Source organism: Mytilus galloprovincialis, chromosome 8 (genome assembly GCF_965363235.1).
Source record: "Mytilus galloprovincialis chromosome 8, xbMytGall1.hap1.1, whole genome shotgun sequence".
In the NCBI taxonomy this organism is placed as follows: domain Eukaryota; kingdom Metazoa; phylum Mollusca; class Bivalvia; order Mytilida; family Mytilidae; genus Mytilus; species Mytilus galloprovincialis.
The window spans coordinates 555,868-577,788 of NC_134845.1; the positions used below are offsets into that span (position 1 = coordinate 555,868).

Sequence of the window (21,921 nt, forward strand, 5' to 3'; positions counted from 1 at the left end):
AAAAATAAAATTTTATAAAATTATTGTGATTTTAGTGTAAGTGATGTGATTACTTCCCATGTAACTGTATCATTAGCTATTCTGATTTTAGTGTAAGTGATGTCATAACTTCCCATGTAACTGTATCATTAGCTATTCTGATTTTAGTGTAAGTGATGTCATTACTTCCCATGTAACTGTATCATTAGCTATTCTGATTTTAGTGTAAGTGATGTCATTACTTCCCATGTAACTGTATCATTAGCTATTCTGATTTTAGTGTAAGTGATGTCATTACTTCCCATGTAACTGTATCATTAGCCCTTTAGACCTGATAATAAATTACTTTTAATTTCACATTTAACAAAAATTAGAATTTTTATGCCCCACCTACGATAGTAGAGGGGCATTATTTTTTCTGGTCTGTGGCTCCGTTCGTTCGTTCGTTCGTCCGTCCGTCCGTCCGTTCGTTCGTTCGTCCCGCTTCAGGTTAAAGTTTTTGGTCAAGGTAGTTTTTGATGAAATTGACGTCCAATCAACTTGAAACTTAGTACACATGTTCCCTATAGTATAATCTTTCTAATTTTAACGCCAAATTAGATATTTACCCAATTTCAAAGTCCATAAAACATGGAAAATGATAGTGCGAGTGGGGCATCCGTGTACTTTGGACACATTCTTGTTTATATTGCTCTGAGATGGTGCAACTGTTTATAAGTCTAATGATATCTTATTCTTGATACAGTAATTAATCATATAAATCATTTCAGAGAAAATGGAACATTGAATGAAAACATCAAGACATTAACAGAAAAGTACCATGTTATTGAAGGTCAATTTGGTGAGTATTATGTTATTGAAGGTCAATTTGGTGAGTATTATGTTATTGAAGGTCAATTTGGTGAGTATTATGTTATGGTAGGTCAATTTGGTGAGTATTATGATTTGGAAGGTCAATTTGGTGAGTATTATGTTATTGAAGGTCAACTTGTTGAGTATTTTGTTATTGAAGGTCAATTTGGTGAGTAATATGTTATGGTAGGTCAATTTGGTGAGTATTATGTTATTGAAGGTCAATTTGGTGAGTATTATGTTATTGAAGGTCAATTTGGTGAGTAATATGTTATGGTAGGTCAATTTGGTGAGTATTATGATTTGGAAGGTCAATTTGGTGAGTATTATGTTATTGAAGGTCAATTTGTTGAATATTTTGTTATTGAAGGTCAATTTGGTGAGTATTATGTTATTGAAGGTCAATTTGGTGAGTATTATGTTATTGAAGGTCAATTTGGTGAGTATTATGTTATTGAAGGTCAATTTGGTGAGTATTATGTTATTGAAGGTCAATTTGGTGAGTATTATGTTATGGTAGGTCAATTTGGTGAGTATTATGATTTGGAAGGTCAATTTGGTGAGTATTATGTTATTGAAGGTCAACTTGTTGAGTATTTTGTTATTGAAGGTCAATTTGGTGAGTATTATGTTATTGAAGGTCAATTTGGTGAGTATTATGTTATGGAAGGTCAATTTGGTGAGTATTATGTTCTGCTGTATTTCTATGAGGCCACAATCTTTAAAACCATCAGATAATCGATAGAAAGAACTATTTTCACTTAATAAGTTTGTATATCTTGCCTGCAGTTCCTATCTGATGAAATTTTGTTGGAGGCCTACAGATGTTTCTTATCTCTGACTTTAGGCCTCCAACACTGGACATTGGATAGATGTCTCAATAGCAGTCATATCATATCTCTAACTTTAGGCCTCCAACACTGGACATTGGATAGACGTCTCAATGGCAGTCATATCATATCTCTAACTTTAGGCCTCCAACACTGGACATTGGATAGATGTCTCAATGGCAGTCATATCATATCTCTAACTTTAGGCCTCCAACACTGGACATTGGATAGATGTCTCAATGGCAGTCATATCATATCTCTAACTTTAGGCCTCCAACACTGGACATTGGATAGATGTCTAAATGGCAGTCATATCATATCTCTGAATTTTTATGATAGTTTGTATTTTTCAGCGGAGGAACAAAATCAGAATAATGTGAAATCCGATCAAGTTCAGTCCCAACTGGATGTTACTAAATGTCATTTGATGGAGGTCCAGGACCAATATCAATTCCTGCAGTCCAAGAATAAAGAACTGGTCCATTCCATCAACAAAGAGAAGGTAATAACTTATAGAAAACAAATCTTACATGAACAACATTTAATATCAGAGAGAGAGTAAACAAAAAGGTTTTTCCTGACATAACTTATACAATTCCGTACATTTAAATTTGTGATTCTCCTGTACCCACAAAATCAACGAAAATCAGTATATCATAGAAGAGTATGATTGTTGTTAGGAATTTGAAAAAAAACCCTCATTGTAACAGAGAAGACCTTGTTGTTAATGTGTTTATCTTGAGTATTGTACATCCATGTATCGCTTAGATGTTATCAAGTTTTGTTTTAATTTTCAGGAGAATGTGGAAAAATTTATCTATGAATTAGATGAACAGAAACAGCTGACCTCTGACCTCCAGATGTTAGTTGTTGATAAAGAAGAGAAAATAACAGACTTGGAGATATCACTAGAGGCCACAAAAGTGGAATTACAGAACTTAATGGACAGCATAGAAGATAAGGAGGCAGATATCACAAACTTACAACACAGAATTCACAGCCTAGAGGAAGTGGAGAGGTCACTTCAAAGTCAAATACAACAAGAAAACAAGGTCAACCAAGAAACAACAAGACAACATGCAGATAGAATATTACATTTAGAACATCGTGAGATTTCTGTTACTGAGGAAAACATCAAGTTATGTAGAGAACTAGAAGAGATGAATCATCTCAAATCTGCTGTTGAGGAGAAAATGGAGGACGGACACAAGGAATTGACAAACCAGTTACAACTGGTTCTGAAAGAAAAGGAAAGCATACAAACTGAACTTGAAATCACACAAAAAAAGCAAGCAAGTTTAAAGGAAGAAGTTTCTAACCTTGAAGGGAAATTAACAACTGTAGAAGATACACTAGAAATAGAAAAACAAACACGTCTTGATATTGCTGAGCAGATGACGGGTAACATTCAGACAGTTATCCAGGAGAAACAAGATCTGATAAACAACTTACATTCACTTACCTCACAAATAGAACAAGTTAAATCTGACAATGTTCAGCTGATAGAACAGATACAGGAATTAGAGAAAGTGAAAGTACAACAACAACAGGAAATATTACATCAGAAGGAGGAGTTAGGCAAAGTGAAAGTAGATAAAGAAAACACTGATGATAAACTGAAGAAGTTAGATACTAAATTCCACAGTCTAAACAAAGAAAATACACAGTTAATGAATGAGATTGACTTTTTACAGGAGAAAAAATTAAGGGATGAAAATGAAATTAAGGATCAAATTGAAACATTGAAGAGTGATTTGTTAAATTTGAAGGAGAAAGATGAGAATCAAACTGAGGCTATATCTCAACATGTCAAGTGTTTGGAAGACGCTCATTCTGAGATTGATAAGTTGAGGAATGACACCATGAATATGAAGGAGAAAGAGGATGTCCATACTGAGACTATATCTCAACATCTCAAGTCATTGGAAGATGCTTATACACGAGAGAAAGAATTAGACAAAGAGAAAGTAGAACTGACATCAAAATTAGATCAAGTAACAACACAAAAAGAGGCCATCTCAAAACAGTTTTCTGAGTTAGTGAGTTCATTAGAAGAAGTAAGTAACAAATCAACAGAGAAGGAGACCAACTGGAGAAGTGAACAGGAGAGATTGACCACAGAATTACAGACTGTCACAAACCAAAAGGAGATCTTACAACAAAGGATTGCCTCCCTTGAGGAGGAAAAAGGAGCACTTGGGGAATTAGTTAAGCATTTAGAAACTAAGTTAGAAGATGTGGAAAGAGAAAGTAGAACAGAAATAGATTCTATTAAAACACTTTTAGAAAACACAGAACACCAGAGTGAGACACTACAATCTGTGAACTTGACATTACAGGAGACATTAGAGGATCAAGGTGTACGATCTCACAGCTTAGAGAACGATGTAGAAAAGTTAACACAAGAAATACACGTGTTTAAAGATTTCAAAGGGAAGTATGAAGATAAAGTCAAAGAAATATCATACATGGAACACGAAATGATGTCACAGATTGATTCACTAAAGGTTAAAATACAGGACACTGAGGCTGGAAAAGATATGCTGAATCAGCAGATTATCGATATTAATAATGTAGTCCAGACTTTGAATACTGAGAATGCAAGACTTGAAAAGGAAATAGACACAAAGGAAGAGGTCATAGAAAGGTTAACTTTACAATATGAATCTGAAATTAAAACTCTTAAAACTGAGGTCAAAGGTCAACAGTCTTGTAATAATGATTTAACTGAAAATATACAGCTTTTAGAACACAGACTTAAAGAATTAGAAAGTGAAACTGTGAAATATAGAACACAAACTGAAGCGATACAAAACGAAGTAAAGCATAAAGAAAGTGAATCAATAAATAGAATAGAAGATTTATCTCAACTTCTCCACTCAGTGAAAGAGGACAGGAATCAACTAACACAGGAAGTTCAATCTTTACAAAGGTAAACATGGTGTAGTTATGTACAAATGTCCATCTATTGGTCACTAACACAGGAAATACAATCTTTACAAAGGTAAACATGGTGTAGTTATGTACAATTGTCCATCTATTGGTCATTAATATGTCTACCTTTAATGGCAGTCTTCTGTGATTTATTCTATTGTATTAAAAAGAAGATGTGGCATGATTGCTAATGATACAACTCTTCACAAGAGACCAAATGATACAGAAATTAACAACTATAGATAACCATACGGTTTTCAACCACCAGTAAAGTCCAACCCGCTTATTTGTAAAGAAATCAATCTCTGCTTATAGTAGGAAGAATGCAGGATGTCAATAGTTTGTTTTTTGTACAAAAATCTTTTGAAACAAATGCCATACATTTGCCATATTGACGGGTTAATTTATTTTCAGAAAAGAGATACTTTTGTTTATATGAGAATGTTATTGTAATAAGGTGTCATTTTTTGTAGTGTTTTAGATGAAGAAGGAAGGTTTTTGGGTAAAATTCTGTAGAATTCACACCCATGATAAAAGTATTTGAGATTAATATGAATAACTTCATATCATTGTATATAACATTTGTATTAACAAGTTTTAAATAGAAATAATAATGCTTTATTATTTAGTCAAATAAACACTATAGAAGAAGAAAAAGAAGAAATGGCCAAACACTATGAAGATGAATTAATGGATCTGAGGAATCAAGCTAAGGCTATGGACAAGGATAATAAGTAGGTGTCTCAAACTTCTCAACTAATTAATAAGACAATAACAATGAATATTTATATCAGCCTTTCCTTCAACAACTTTAACCTCCATTATTTTGCATTAAGTATAAAAATATGATTCATACCTGCCAACTTTTAAAAACTCCCAGGGGTTTTAGTGGGTGACAACATTTTGAAAAATTAAAATTTTTCTCAGCTTTTTTGTCTCGCTTGACGGAGTCAAAAAACGAGACAAATGTATGCTGTTTCCGACGGCTGTGGCGGCGGCGGGGTCAACAATGTATTAGCTTGTGACTAGGTATAGGTTATGGAACCACAAGTGGTATGTCATAGATATTTGATATGCAGCTGTATAAGTATTGGCACATCTCATTACCATGGACATTATTTGGCCCCACCCCCTTAGTCTTGGTCCATTGACTTTGACATTTTTGCTTAGTTTTCATGTATTAGTTTGTGATTAGGTCAGTTTATGGGAAACCACAAAAGATAAGTAAATGATATTTGGTATGCAGTTGTATAATCATTGTCATATCTCATTTCCGTTGAGATTATTTGGCCCTGACCTCTCAGTCATGGTCAATTGACTTTTGCTTAAGTTTTCATGTATTAGTTTGTGGTAAGATTGGTTTATGGGGAACCACTAGTTGTAGGTCAATGATATTTGGTAAGCAGTTGTTATAGCATTGGCAATTCTCATTTCCATGGAGACTGTTTAGTTATGTTCAGTCATAGTTCATTGACTTTGGATATTTGCAAAATTTACATGTTATAGTGTTTATCGAAATTACAAAAAAGCAAGACAGTACAGTTTATTGTGTATAACATTCCATGCATGTTTCAAAGTCATGTATTGGTCAATGTTCTGTGATCAATCAGTGTATATTGCAGACTTCACAAAAGGTGTGTGATATACCTTTCAAAGAGTTGTCAATCAGCCGCACTTTTCTCAAGCTGCAGATGAATAGTTGTCTTCATGACATTTACCAATACAGTGGAATCCTCTGTGCCCATGTGGTCAGTGATATCATGCACCAATACAGTGGAAATCCCCTGTGTCCATGTGGTCAGTGATATCATGCACCAATACAGTGGAATCTCCTGTGTCCATGTGGTCAGTGATATCATGCACCAATACAGTGGAATCCTCTGTGCCCATGTGGTCAGTGATATCATGCACCAATACAGTGGAAATCCCCTGTGTCCATGTGGTCAGTGATATCATGCACCAATACAGTGGAATCTCCTGTGTCCATGTGGTCAGTGATATCATGCACCAATACAGTGGAATCCCCTGTGTCCATGTGGTCAGTGATATCATGCACCAATACAGTGGAATCCCCTGTGTCCATGTGGTCAGTGATATCATGCACCAATACAGTGGAAATCCCCTGTGTCCATGTGGTCAGTGATATCATGCACCAATACAGTGGAATCCCCTGTGTCCATGTGGTCAGTGATATCATGCACCAATACAGTGGAATCCCCTGTGTCCATGTGGTCAGTGATATCATGAATAATGCATTATCTGATTTAGTCATATCCCCAATGTAACACAAATATAATAGCTGTATTTTCACTTGTATGTCAAATAGTCTGCAGTAACTTCAAATCACAAAAGTTCCTGTAAAATTTGACATCACAATTTGATATATTTGATATAACAGTTTTATTTATCACAATTTGATATATTTGATATAACATTTATATTTATCACAATTTGATATATTTGATATAACATTTATATTTACAGCTGGAAGAAGATGTATGAAGACCTGATGACAAAAGTGGAGCCATTCATGGCACAGATAGACGCTTATGAGATGGAAAAAATGGCACTACTTGGTAATTATTGATATCAATAGATTGTATTAAATTATATACATGTAAAAACAAACATTGAACCGAGGGGAGACATTATAAGTGGTTGTTACAGTAAAGATGTAAAAACAAACATTGAACCGTGGGGAGACATTATAAGTGGTTGTTACAGTAAAGATGTAAAATGATATTCTGTCTCGATAGGTGGTCAGCCAAGTTTAAAAGTATATGTTAAAATGGAACAGCCCCAAGAGATAAAAAATGATGTAATGTAAATTCAGAAAGTATTGCTTGCAGTTACAATTGTTTTTTTGTCATTGTAGACTAAAATGCGATTTAAATTTTTGCGATATTGAGCAAAATCCTGTTTCATTCATATAAAAAAAATCAAAATGCAAGTTTAAATTATTTCCATTATTTTCTCAATACTTTACGCAATAACAAAAACATTGCAATAATATATCTGAATTTACAGTAATAATTCACACAGTTGACAAATCGCAATGTTGATCATTATGCCCTCGCTTTAAAAAAAGGGGGGGTATACTGTTTAATGTCAGTCTGTCCATCTATCCGTCAATCCATCATTCCGTCGGTCCATCCCATGAATATTTTTGTCGCATTTTTCTCAGGAACTACTTGACAAGGATTTCTGAAATTTGGTTTCAGGGTTTCTTTAAGTCAGCTATACTGTGTGGTGCCTTTTCAGAATCATAACTCAACAACTTTTTGTTAACTGAACACTTGTATCATTTTACACATGATAGCCAAGGTGATAATTTTTGTCACATTTTTCTAACGAACTACTGGACAAGGATTTCTAAATTTGGTTTCAGGGTTTATATAACTCAGCTATACCGTGTGATGGGTTTTCAGATTCATCACTCGACAACTACCTGTTTATGGAAATATTTCAGCGGGGATATCATCTGAGCAGTAGCTCTCATTTTTTCTTGTTTATACTGTTATTTTTTTAAGGGAAAGCTGTTTGCTCAGAGAAAAGATTAAACCATGCAAGTAACAGAACAATAGTTGTTTTCCTTGTAGGGAGCAGTCAGTTTGCCAAGTATTATTTGATTAAATTTGTTAAATTATACATGTAACATGTTGATGGTTGTTTTTCATTGTAGGGAGCAGTCAGTTTGCCCAGTAATAGATTAAATTATTCATGTAACATATTGATGGTTGTTTTTCATTGAAGGGAGCAGTCAGTTTGCCCAGTATTAGATTAAACTATTCATGTAACATATTGATGGTTGTTTTTCATTGTAGGGAGAAGTCAGTTTGCTCAGGCAGAGATGGATAAATTGAGTCAAGCCTATGCCAAACTACTGGGGCATCAGAATCAAAAACAGAAAATCCATCATATTGTCAAAATAAAAGAAGAAAATAATAGTCTGAAAAAGGTTAGCTATATAACTGAATAGGTGAACCTCACATTTGTATTGACTCATTAACCAAGTCCAGTGGCTAATATTTCATATATATTCAGATTGAGAAGTGAATGAACAATAAACCAATAATGGGTTTAAAAGGAAAAAAAGACAACAATTTAAATGTTAAAAAAACAGCAATCCTTGTATTGGTACACACACAAAAAAAATCTTCATTGTATAGGATTTAAACTAATAGGTATATCTATCTCCATTAATTCCAAATATAGTAATAAGTGCATATTGACATCTCTTAATATCACCATCCATTAAACTCTTGACAGAACGTAAAGCAACAACAGTGCAATCCCTTACCTTATAATTTGGTAAGGCCAAAAAAAAAATATGTCTGTTTACGGTTACCCAACCGACCCTATTTTGAGTGCCGACTCTAAGCCATTTTATATCCGTGGTAAAGAAAAAAATAAACTGAACTTGTGTTAAAAGTGAAGATAGTGTTGCCTGTTACATCCCAATGTTCATAATTATGAATATGATAGCTGTTTTAAGGAAATTCGCCACTAGTGTGATGAAATAAACATTTTGCCGCCATTTTTTTTCCAATCAATAACAAAGGGAAATAATCCAATCATTAAAATTATGTAACTCGCCCATCAACTTCGGCCATGACAAGTCGAAACCACACACTCAAAATCATGTCACAAAAAAATAAAATAAAATGAAAATACAGACCTACCTACCTATTTTTTTAAAGCATGTAACCTTAAACAGACATATTTTTTTTTTTGGCCTAAGGATTGATGATCCAGCAACTCAACAAGCAACAATTACTAGTTATTATAGTGAGGTCAGACAAGTTTTATATTTTAGATCTATATTTTTAATACGATTTTTAATCTTTTTTTTTAAAGGAAACTACCTCACTCAGAGAACAGGTTAATAAACTTAAAAGAACCAACCAGAAATTAGAGGAAAAGACCTTGACATTAGAAGGGCGAAAAAGATTTGATCCATCAAAAGCTTTTCAATCCAAAGAGAACACAGTTCCACCATCAAGTCCATTAAAGGATGGTAAATATTTCTTCTCAGCACAATATTATCATACTCTTGCAACAAACAGATTTATTATTTTAGATTCAAACCTATGAACACATTTATATTTAAAATTTTAATTGACTGTTAAATCCTGAAGCAGATAATAAATACACAATTAGTCAATGCACTGTTTATAAAACATTGTACAAGTATAACTTGCTTTCTATTACTTCTTTTGATAACCTCATTCTTCATATATTTATTTATTTTTCTAGGAAATAGAAAATAAAGAAAAGGATCCTATCCATAATGGACCTGTTGAATGGCATCGTGTGAAGTCAAGGAGCACAGTATATAGTGTTATTGTTACATTGTGTATAATGATTCTAACAATGTGTGTTATAAGTATGACATTGTGTAAAATGATACTTATAAATGTGTTATATGTTACCTTATATAATCTTATAATGACATTGTGTAAAATGATAGAGAATTTGTATTGTATGTCAAGTTACACAGCACATAGTTTTAATGGTGTCAAATAATTCTAAAAATGTAAGAAATAATTGTGACAATGTATTGTTTTATCATAATAATACCCAATCATTATCAACAAACAAACATAATAGCAATATTATTTGTAAGATTGATTTTAAAGATCCCATTCCTACTCATGACCATAAAATATAAAACCCAAGAGTTGACTTCTCAAGATCTTATAATATCCATTTCAAGGTTGTGAATTTTAGTGTCTTCCAAAACATATTCTTATATCACCTGTATAATAAAACAGTTATTACCCCAGTGAGAACAGGGTCTAGTCAGAAATGTTAACTGAATATTACATTAAATGCAGCAGAAATCTTCATTTCTTACTTCATATGTACACTCACATATCACTTTTATGACAAGTTTTAATTATGTGTAGTACCACTGTAGTATAACTGTGTATTTTATACTGTACTTTAAATAGTTATTAGTGTTTTTAATGTAGAATTATGTATGCAACCACTTTTTATTTTTTTAAATCATTTGTTATAAATCTATATGTATGATAGGTACATGTATCTTTTGTGAGTTAATATTTAGTATTTACCTATGACAATTTTAAATCTATGGCAGCACATTTTTCACTCTACCTCTATTTATTTTTTATTGGTAAAAGTTTAAATCTTGTGGGTACTTTTTCATCTTTGTTCAATCTACAAGCGATAATTTTTCTGTGTACCTTTATTTTTATAGTGTCTGTTTTTCTTTAGTTTTTAGTATGTAGTGATTAGTAATAACTAGATATAGACTTATGTAGAGAAAAAAAGTTTAGAAAAAAAAACTCAACACTTGCCTGAATTAGCAAAATTTTTAACTCTAAAAGCATTTACAACAAATGATCTAGTAACACCAGTGCTTGATATGCCAGTCATATTTCTAAACATTACTAAATAAAATTCAAGCAAGTATTATTTGATGACTATGTACAATGCGTTTGTTTTGACCTTTTTATATGCAGCTACTTACAAGTATACTGTTCATCACCATGTCAACAATATTTTAAGTTTTCATGTTTAATAACTCTTTAGATAAGTCATCATGTCAATATGTGCCAATGTATTTTAAGAATAAAATGTATGTCTGACAGAGAGATTAAGTCATGGGAAATTTTTTAATGAGATTTAAGATATAGTTTCCTTTAACAGCATTGACTTGTAACATTTGAACTTTATAACGTCAACACATCCTGTATGAAAAATACTTGAAACCCAGATTTAATATGTGTTAAAGTTTAGAGAGCCACAAAAATCACTTTAGAAGTCACATTGATATGCACACTTTAAAATGCTGCCTTGAAACTTTTTGCCATAGAATCACATATGCAATCTTGTTACTTACTGATTCTTTATGTAGCATGTCAGTAAATAGAATCAAGAAAAGCTTTTGTTTTAAAACTTTAGGCTGACATATCATTCTTTGAGTCTGATTGTTTATGTATTTTGTGCATGATCAAGATTAATTAAAATTTTAGACTGTGTGTTTAATTTCCTTTCTATGTTGATTCAGACTATTAAAGTAGCATCTTTAACATCACTGTCTGTGAGCAGGATAATTGGCAAAAAAATGATACATGTTTGAAAGATGAACCCTGTGGTCTTTATTAACATGATAGTCACACAACCCATAATTCCAGGTTCATTGCATTGGACAAAGTAAACCCTTAAGGTTTATGTCTCATTAATTTTTAAAAGATCAACATAAAACTTATTGTAAGGATGTATCTAGGGGTAGTATGTCAAAGAGACAACAACCCAACCAAAGACCAGACAACAGCCAAAGGTCACCAAAAGGTCTTCAACACATAGAGGAAATCACACAACCAGAAGTGGGCTTCAGCTGACTTTTAAACAAAATATGTAATTCTTCTATTTTCTTTACTTCATTGACTTCCATAAGTAAGTTTTTGGGCCATGTAGTATTGATAAATGTTCAGGTGTTTTAATTGAAAAAACTGAGTTCATAATTAGCAAGTGTTTTTCTGTCATGGGAAGGATCAGTATACACAGCCAAAAATGTGATAAAAGTTAACACTATTTTCATGGATTGATAGATCACATGATCATTTGAGTCTTAAAAGTAAAACTGAAAAAAAACCAGCACCAATGAGAATTCCAACTTAAAAGTACTTTATCAAAGCGTAAACACATCTGACAAACGAATGGAAGTGTTTTATTTCTGAATTATTACCGGTATCTCCTTGTGTTTCCTATTAATAGATTGATAGATCATATGACGAGACAGGCATAATGGATGCTTAAATAATGATCAGTATAGCTTAATGGGTTGATAAATCATACAACTAAACAGTTTAATTGGATTAATAGATCTCATGATTCGACAGGTATAATAAATGGTTCATTGACATCATCATCCTTTTTAATTGATTGATGGATAATCTCTTCAGACAAATTTGATAGATCACATGATCAGATTGGTTTAGTAGATTGATATACCGCAGACCAAGACCAATATAAGAAATGTTTTGATCACAGCATTGTCCTTTTTCAGCAATTGATGGATTGAATGATTTGTCAAATTTAATAGATTAAATAGATCACATAAGCAGGTGGGTTAAATGTCAAGCTTAGTGAAATCATTTATCAGGTTTAATTGATTACTAGATCATTTGATCAATTAGACTTATTGAACTTGGTTGGTGGTTGCAGAGAATTGCTAAATGTTATAGTTTTCGGATTCAAATCATGTCTGTTCCGGATTGATTTACTCATTCGGAACACTTTGGTTTTTTCTTAAATGCTGAAGAAGAATCTTCCCGCGAATTATATGAACGATGTCATCAGCAAATAACATTATCGACGATTTTAAAGAGAAATGGTAAGTATTATTGTGTGTATTCTATCCTGTTTGAATCTATCGTTTTCATTGCTTTATCCAGAGGTTTCAGGGATAAATGAATCTTTAAATCGCCCTGAACTTTTTACATATTCTCCAAGATTCTCTGTTGTTCTTTCGTATGTCTCCTTACTTGCTGGTACTAATAGGGTTTGATGATTCTCCTAATAGTTGTGTTCAGGTAATCAAGTGGAAGAGTCTTACCTACAATATGATCTAATTCGTGTAGTTTTCTCACAGTTTCACTTCTAGTCCATTTATTTTACCATTTTAGTTTGGTTGACATCTTAACTACACTTTCCACATTGTTTCAGACATTGTTATGACGTTGTACTGGTCATTTAGATTTGAGGCATCCTGTGCTGCATCTTTTGCTAACTGGTCCACTATCTTGTTCCCGACTATATTAGCATGGCCTGGGATGCAAGATAGGGTAGTTTGTATGCCAGGGGTGTGGAAATGCTATGCCCGACTCACCTGACTCGTACATTTTATCACCCGGACAAGTAATTATTTTTGTCTTGGTTGCCCGTGGACAAGTGAAATAATATACAAGACAAAGTTCAAATTCAGCAAAAATATAGGATTAATTTCAAAACGTATAAAGATGTTTAATTTATGTAAAAGAAACAAATAATCCGCGAGTAAAAACATATATTTGAGTATAAACATCAATGTAACATGTGTAATGACGATAAATGTATGTATGTACTGGTAAATGCCTCCGATATCCGAAGAACCCCTCGAAAGCTGCGAGGGTACAGTGGCATCCATGTACACTCCCTAACGGGATTAATGGAGATGTGTCACTAACGTATGTTTATACGACAATTATATTTACAAGGACAATCAATCCCCACCCAACACAAAGGGAGTGCTAGGACACTGGGCAGTCTGTTATTATGGTGGAGGAAGCCGAAGTACTCGGAGAGAACCACCGGACCACTTGGTGGAAACAGACAAACCAGAGAGATGGGACAACATCCCTAATGCGCCTCGAAATGAGGAACTCAAAAGTCACGTGTAAAGAAAAAATCTCTGTGTAGTGATATTGGACATGTTTCTATTTTTAACAAATGACTGAACTTAATCATTTGTGGTGATTAGGAAAGTAGATGAACATAGAATAAATGTGTAAAAACTATGGAGCTATTGAATGTGTTCAAAGTATTAAATTTTCAAATAACTTATTGTGTTAAAAAGGGGATATTTTACCACAAGGAGCCGCATCACAAAAGGATGTTCGGGGTTTGCTAATTTACGGAAAAAGTAATCTCACTTCGTACCCCGAAAATTTAACCACATATGTGAAAATGTTACAGCTTCGAAACGAGCTATCATACATATTCAAGTTTACGATATGGACTGAGCTACAGGAAAAAACGTTACCATTACCGCCTATGTAAAAGCAATTAAAGATTTTGACCCAGATATCAGAAGATTGATCTCCAGGTCAAAGTAAGGGACAACTTTGACCAGCCGAGGCCCCCAAAGATACATAAATATTACATAACTCCGGAAATAGATCGATTACCAAAATGAGTAAAAATAAGTATGCAAACCCGAGTCGCGTAATATTGCATTGGCTTTGTCCATTGACACGGGATCGTCGAGTATGAATAGAATAGAATAGAATATCTGACTCGTTATTAGATCTACAGTCATTTGGGTGGGACATGGACCAAAAAAAATAATTGCTTAATTGATCATTATATTTACTCTTATTTAAAGCTTAAGTATCTAACCTGTCCAGAAAATACATACAATAGATAGTTTCTGTGGTATATACATGTTATTTTGGTCTAATTGTGTTGGACCTTTGATCCAATTGCTCACGTAACAGGACAGACATTTGCATATTAAATAACCTTATAAATAAACACCTTCTTAGTAATGGATGGTATTAATAACTTTATATAGATGGAAAAAAACATATCTATGCAGTTTTTATATCAGAAATTCTAATTCTCATCAATTATTGCGGTTATTTTGATGTGGACAGTTAAGATCACGAGAACTTTTTTTTATTTTTTTAAATATTGTTAGCAATTGATATAAAGATAGATCAACTTGTATGTTTTTCTATAAGTTAACTCTATTAAATTTTATCCTAGAATAACTGAAACAATAATAAGTTGCTAAAAACATCTGAATTAACTGTTATTAATACACATATCAACTTTCTAACTCACGTAACAGGACAGACACTTATTCACAATCTTGTATTTCATGTTGAAATTTTACTCACACACTACTCAACTGACCCCAAATCTTCAAAACTAATACATACAGATTGTTTCTACATTCATTTCTTATCTAATTATCATATAAAACAATCACACAACCTGATTGACATCCAAATTTTAACCACCATGCTGAACCGCCATTTTTTATGATTTTTTCTCCCAAACGTGCATGCATGCGATGACATCCTTAGAAATGACAAGATAAGTTTTAAGTACTAGTGTCAACATCATAACAAAATCACACATTCAATGTCTTGCATGAAAGCAGCATTATGAAGGTGTAAACCTCTTCACCAGTCACATGATACGTGTGAACACTGACACAAGAACAATTACCGGTAGATATAACCAGGTGCTTGTAATTTTCAAAACCAGCAGGTAACATTACAGATTAAGAACTCAAATTATTGCCATCTGTTTAGGTAATCTAAAAAACACATTTAAATCAACATATACTTTAATAACAAAATGATATAAACAAATAAAGCAACATCTATATATTAAATTTGAAACTGTATCTGGACCCAGAAAAAACAAGATCAGGAGGAGGCAGTTTTTTGGAAATATCACTGATCTGGACAGTAAATTTGTTGTCCTGTAATGTCCAGTTAGCGTGTCGCTTTTCGTAATACTGGACCCATATAGTGTCTTCTTCTGTACTTGAAATCTATAAAATAGAACAATAGAGGTAGCTTGGCTTGATATGATAAAAAAAGTTGGTTTGAATACATAAAACTATTCTAAGATTAATTTGAATTTGTTTAAAAAATTTATTCAGTTGCTCTTACAGAATGTAACATGAAATTAATTGATATAAAACAGTGAATATAAAATTGTCAATGAATTTGTTTGAACACATCATTACTTAGAAATCATTGATGTATCCCTGACTTTCTGGTATGAAAAATATGATTTGAAGTTGCTGAAAAAAAAAACTTAACACTATTTATGTGATGGTATAAATGCTAATGTCAGAGTTATCTTTGGTCTGCATACCAACCAAAATATATTATAAACAAATATAAAATATAAAGTAACATTTAACAGGAAAGAAAAAAAACAAACTTATATATTCAAATTCATGTTTCGAAACAAATCACTTACAACAGCTGGAAGAAGTTCTGATCCATGTTTTATCAGAACGTTGTCACCAACATTATACCTTAAATGATGAAATATGAGAATTTAACACCCAAGATGCATCAATGTGCATCACTACTTGTATGTTAACATCTTATTATCAACTAATACATGTTCACCAAATTTCATTTTAACAATCTAATAATGCAGCATATGTTTTCTCCTTTAAATTATATACAATATGGTACATTTAATAAAGTATATTATTTGTCATTGTAATAAAAAAAAAATAGTACTCACTTTTGGCTCTGTACAACACTGTCATCATCTTTTATATATGAAAAAGAGGTATTTGGATCAAAACTAATGTTGTTGATGTCCTCAATCTGGAGGTCTGGGATCCCTGGAGAACCATTTTCATTATCAAACTCATCATCAGCATTTTCAAGTATAGGCCTATCATCATCATCGGCATCTTCAAGTATAGGTCTATCTTCATCATCATCAGCAGCATCTTCATGGACAACATTGTCACCAGCATTCCCAACATCATCTTCATTAACTGGTATATTTCTGTTGAAAGCTTGGAAGAGTTAAGGAACCTATATTCTAATTGATGCTACCCTAATATATATGATTTGCAATTAAAATGGGCCTTAAATCTTTGAGATTACTGTGCCAAGTTATCAATATCTTTGTGTACATGTCAAAATTAAACATTCCTAATTTCATTGTTGTTGGATTTTATCCATTGTTGAACCATTGATGATTATATTGTTTATATGTTTATTTATTTCAGGAGAGACCCCACATGATATGAAGTTTTTATGGCCAATATTTATGTTTCATTGATATAACATTAATAAAGATAAAAAAAAAATCATTTGTCTTACGTTTTCATTTTTGTTCATTATTTGTTGTTAGTTTCTTGACACCTTTTTGTGCATATATTTTATACATTTAAATGCTAATTTTATTCTTATTATAAAAGGATACACTTAAGTCGAACTTCTTTCCAGCCTTCTACATATCTGGTGTTAAGACATCTGTCGTATCTTTTCTCTCTGCACTGAGAACAGAAGCAGGACAATCTCCTTGTATTTATTACTCCTCTCTTTATTCCTAAAACTGAATGAAGTTTTCTAGTGCCCTTTACAGTTTTAACATTTCTATCTGGTCTATTTCTGTTGATGTCATCACTTGAAACCCATAAAATTGTTCTTCTGTTATGGTTACATGCACCATCAGCTTTTTCTGCTCCTTTTTCTAAAACCTTAACACACTGTAGAAAAGATCTGGCATCTGGTATACAGGCCTCACTATTTTTTATGGCTCTGCTTGCCTTAGACTTAATTACTCCAGCTTCTCCATCGCACCTATTCTTGCCATGCCTACTACCATAGAAACATCTTTCAACTGTAAAGCCAAAATCTTCTGAACTGCAGCTTACATCCATGATTGGAACTCTGGACTTATATTGGGCTGCACACCCATCACTTAAAATAAATGCATGGTCTATTTTAATTTTTTGTTGCTGTTTAAGATGGTTTACTACTTCAAGAAGAAAGGTATGAACTGCATGGTTATCATGTAGCAAATCATTACTCACAATATCAATGCATTCGTCTACTATATGTCCATCTTTTGGGCACCTGTACAAAGCAATGCAGGGATGGATTGTGACGGAGTCTTTTGCCCAGTGTGCCCCCTGAATTTCATGTTGGCTGAAACAAGAGAAATTCTCAGCAAAGTCTATGGTAAGAACAATAGAATTTTGTGGGAAATTTTTGTTCAATTCTGCAAATTGCTCTTGCTGCCAACGAGCCTCAAACAGGTGGGGTGACAAAAAGACTAATTCATCTAATAGCTCTTCTAGTAAATCTGTTGGAGGTCCAGTCTTTTCTATTTCTTGTCTTTTTGTTATTTCTTTCTTTGTTTTATGGTTAAGTGTTTTGACAATATCCCACCTCTTCCATTTCACATCAGGCTGATTTTCTTCATTTTCCATTACACCATCAAACATGTTTCTAAGTTTGGAAGTGCCACATTCAGCACACTTTCTATCAATACAGTCTCTTTTATGGAACCTTTCAGCTTCCAATTTTGGACATAGGGTTTTATTAACAGCATCAAATTCATCTGTAAATTTAAGTTCTGGATGATCATGCGCCAGGAATCTATTTATTGCAATCAATTTCAACTTTACGTTTTCACAATACTCACATAAGCATTGATAAAGCTTCCGATGTCCTTGAGTGAGTACATTTTTTGGTCTTAATTCACAAAATTTCGAGAATGATAATTGCGTTTGGTTTTCAATATTCCATTTGTTCCATAGGCTTTTTTGGGACATCATTAAAACATGTTTTTCCTGCAAATCTTTTTTGACGCTTTTTTTATCAGATATTGTTGCAGAGTGTATCTCACTTTTGAAAAAAAGTTTCACTGCATCTGTTGTTTGTTTTGATGTTGCATCTTTTCTTCTCTTTTTGGGTTTTGGCTTGACATAATCTTCAGATAAATACTTACGCCTTATACCTGTGGCCATACAGAATATTTTCTTGAATTCTGGTTTCTGGCTCAAGCTGGTTGAAAAGTGGCTTAAAAATTCTTTTCTCCTTTTTTTTTGCAGATCAGTTTTTCCTTTCAATAGATCAAGATGCGCTTCTCTAACAGATTGAAATAGTTCTTTCAAATTTCTCTTTGCAGACGGTGACCCAATTCCTTCATTTTCTAATGCTTTTTTTCTTCTTGGTGTTGTATTTTTTATAAGCCCCCCTACCACTTTGGCATATTTTGCAGGACTGACTGGCATGTTTTTTCTTGAGCGGTATATCGCTTTACGTAAGGCCTCTTTTTGGTAAACCGTTTCTGTTTTCTGTACTGTAAAATTCATCGCGATTTTGGTACCCCTCTGGTCTTTCTTACTTCTAATGGCTCTTTTTATGGCTGCATCTTTCTCTCTTATTCTTCTTTTTTTTTGAGCTGTTAGGTTACTTCTCCATTCTTGTTTATATATTCGTTGTTTCTTAAGTCTTTCTTCTTTCTTTTTCTGGTGTAGTCTGGTTTCAATTGATTTTAAATTATTGTTACAGTCTTGATTTTGATTTTGTTCCAGGATCTGGGTCTCTTTTTTTTTTCTTTCTCTATATTTCTGCATCCTAATTTTACTTTGTTCTCTGTTTTTGTTCTTTTGTTCATCTGTCCACTTGGTCCGATGAACCTTCATCTCTTCTGCATGTTTCTTTTTCTTATCCATTGATTATTTAATGAGTATGTTTACTTAACTGAAAGAAAAATTACTTTATGTCCAAAACTTGACTAAAAAGTATTTTTAAAATACCTAGTAATTTCAGGCATGAACTGTTTGATTTCAGGGGGTAGGGTCAGGTTTTATTATCAAGCCAAACACATTTAAAAAAAAACTATTTAAAAAAAACTATTTTTTAAATGCTCAGTGTTAACCAATCAGGATTTTTTTTAATCCCCTCCATCTCTCACCCCCCCCCCCCCCAGGTCAAATGGTCCATGCCTATATGTTTAGAAATATTATTTAATATTTGATTAACCCCTTTTTGTTGACAGCATACACTTTTGGATGAAAACAACAAATGTTTTCATCCCCCCTTTTTTTGTTGATTTTGACGGAAATCCTTTCAAAAATATATGTCTGATATCGTTCTTATTTGCATTTTATTCCAGTAACATCACGGATTGACAATATATTGCCCAAAATTTTTTTATTTGCAACTCGATCTAGATAAAAAGCACGTAACGATTACAGATCTGTGGAATTCTGTAACGTTACGTGATAAATATAGCATTGTCGGTAAAAGTTACGTGATAAAAATAGAAATGTCTGTAAATGTTACGTTTCAACCAATCAGTGCGTCGGTAAACATCATTTTATTTTACCAAAAATACAAGTAAGCTGGGAAACCCCCTGGAAATCATTTACTACGAGATGCATTTTGAGGACTGTTCAAACTATATTCCAGCACGACAATCATTATTCACGCTTTTTCATTATAAATGCCAATTTTTCACACTTTCACGTAACTTACCGTTTCACGTAACATCACGTAACCATGATGACAGACGAAAAACCTTCCTTCATCTTGCGATCGATATTCCTGATCAGTTTAATATTACGTCACCAATGAACCGGACGTATGCAGTGCGCAAGCTCAAAGGGAATTTCTTTGTCTATTTTTACTTTTGGAAGTAATTTGCATAGTGAAAGAAGACCTTCACGTAACTCGGAGAAAAGACGGACATCCACTGTCGTTTGAAAAACCATCCAGTTTTGGTTAAATTTGTCGATAAATGTTATTGTTGGGGACTAATTACTGAAAACATTATCTACCCAACATTAGAAACGCAAAATATTTGGTAGTTACGCATCATACTTAGGGCGATGCATCTTCGAAGTACCAAACAGGAGATGACGGACAGTTACGAGAAATGGACCGTTAATTTCTTTTTAACTTTTTAAGTAACTTAATCAACATACTCATTTAATTTTTTGTTTTGGTAATGAAACAATATCATATTTTACTATGAGGATCAAAACATGTGATAAAATCGGAAGACACTGGGTACAATTTTGAAAAACTAGTTCAGAATAATCACATTGTCCCAAATGGCGGCGTCAAAACAAGTGAAAATTATGAACGTAAGTGTTTGAAAAAAACATAACAACACACTTTTACAACCTCAAACTATTTTATTTATTAGATAAATATATAATAAACATAAGATTACAATCACAGGTATAGAAAATAAATACAAAATATATAATTATCTATTTTTGTATGGCTTGCATGAAATAATGGTAGATCAAATAACCAGTCATCTTTTATTTCCATAAGAGGTACCCTCACGGGGCATAGTGCATATACATATATGACAATATAAAGTTATAATTTACAAATACAATAAAGCAGAACAACAAAACAGTATGCTAAAGTTAGACATTATAAATATTGCTAACAGTATCCCAGTGTTATATAATAAATGTTAAGTCCAGGCAGGTGTTTTGATAAGAAATTGCCAAGTTGTTTCAAAATATTAATAGACTCGCAGTTTAATAACCAAATAAATTTATTGACCATATCTAAGGAGTAAAAATTTTTACATTCTTTAAATATCAGATCAAATAACAGGTCTCTATCCTTAGAGTATACAGGACATTCTATAAGAAAATGAAGTTCATCTTCCACGTTATTTAAATTGCATTTAACACAAATTCTTTGATGAACTTCTAATTTGGAATATCAACAGAGTTTCAAATTTGAGTCGATTATGTTTTATCCACTATTCACCGGAAGTGTCATTTCTTAACATTTTGAATCGAGATTCAGATTGATAAATACTTTTAAAATAAAACATCAGGCAAACAAGACAAAAAAAATGACGAGTCAAGTCGAAAGCATGAAACGCAAACGGAGATGGTCAAGGTGTATATAAAAAAGAATACGGAAGCGAGAATATCAGACATCGTGAATATCAGATTACCCCTAAGGTCATTGGAAAAAAATTCAGATAATAAGTTTTGTTTTTGTCTTATTTATAGATCAAAGGCAACCTTATGTGTTGTCTAAGTGGTAAATAGAAG

The 21,921-nt window shown here is 32.8% G+C and overlaps 3 protein-coding genes across 3 annotated transcripts in view; 2 read left to right on the forward strand and 1 right to left on the reverse strand.

Annotated features, from left to right (window-relative positions):
* The window catches only part of LOC143084810 (uncharacterized), a 33,950-nt gene extending 24,073 nt beyond the window's left edge, over positions 1-9,877 (forward strand). Inside the window, exons 12-19 of the mRNA XM_076260864.1 lie at positions 750-820; positions 2,015-2,163; positions 2,459-4,593; positions 5,225-5,329; positions 7,080-7,171; positions 8,420-8,553; positions 9,453-9,612; positions 9,852-9,877. Of these exons, the coding sequence (XP_076116979.1) occupies positions 750-820; positions 2,015-2,163; positions 2,459-4,593; positions 5,225-5,329; positions 7,080-7,171; positions 8,420-8,553; positions 9,453-9,612; positions 9,852-9,865 (2,860 nt within the window). The 3' untranslated portion in view covers positions 9,866-9,877. The remainder of the gene's footprint in view (positions 1-749; positions 821-2,014; positions 2,164-2,458; positions 4,594-5,224; positions 5,330-7,079; positions 7,172-8,419; positions 8,554-9,452; positions 9,613-9,851) is intronic.
* Positions 9,878-12,851: 2,974 nt separating this feature from the next.
* Positions 12,852-21,921, forward strand: part of LOC143043055 (deoxycytidylate deaminase-like) — a 38,185-nt gene continuing 29,115 nt past the window's right edge. The window contains exon 1 of the mRNA XM_076215550.1: positions 12,852-12,960. Coding sequence (XP_076071665.1) covers positions 12,917-12,960 — 44 coding nt within the window. The 5' untranslated portion in view covers positions 12,852-12,916. The remainder of the gene's footprint in view (positions 12,961-21,921) is intronic.
* LOC143084811 (uncharacterized) lies at positions 14,621-21,153 on the reverse strand. The gene is made up of 4 exons (XM_076260865.1): positions 20,369-21,153; positions 17,301-19,591; positions 16,605-16,887; positions 14,621-15,891 (listed from the first exon to the last, which is right to left on the reverse strand). Exons 2-4 carry the CDS (start codon positions 19,561-19,563, stop codon positions 15,624-15,626), a joined length of 2,814 nt encoding a protein of 937 aa, XP_076116980.1. The 5' UTR covers positions 19,564-19,591; positions 20,369-21,153; the 3' UTR covers positions 14,621-15,623.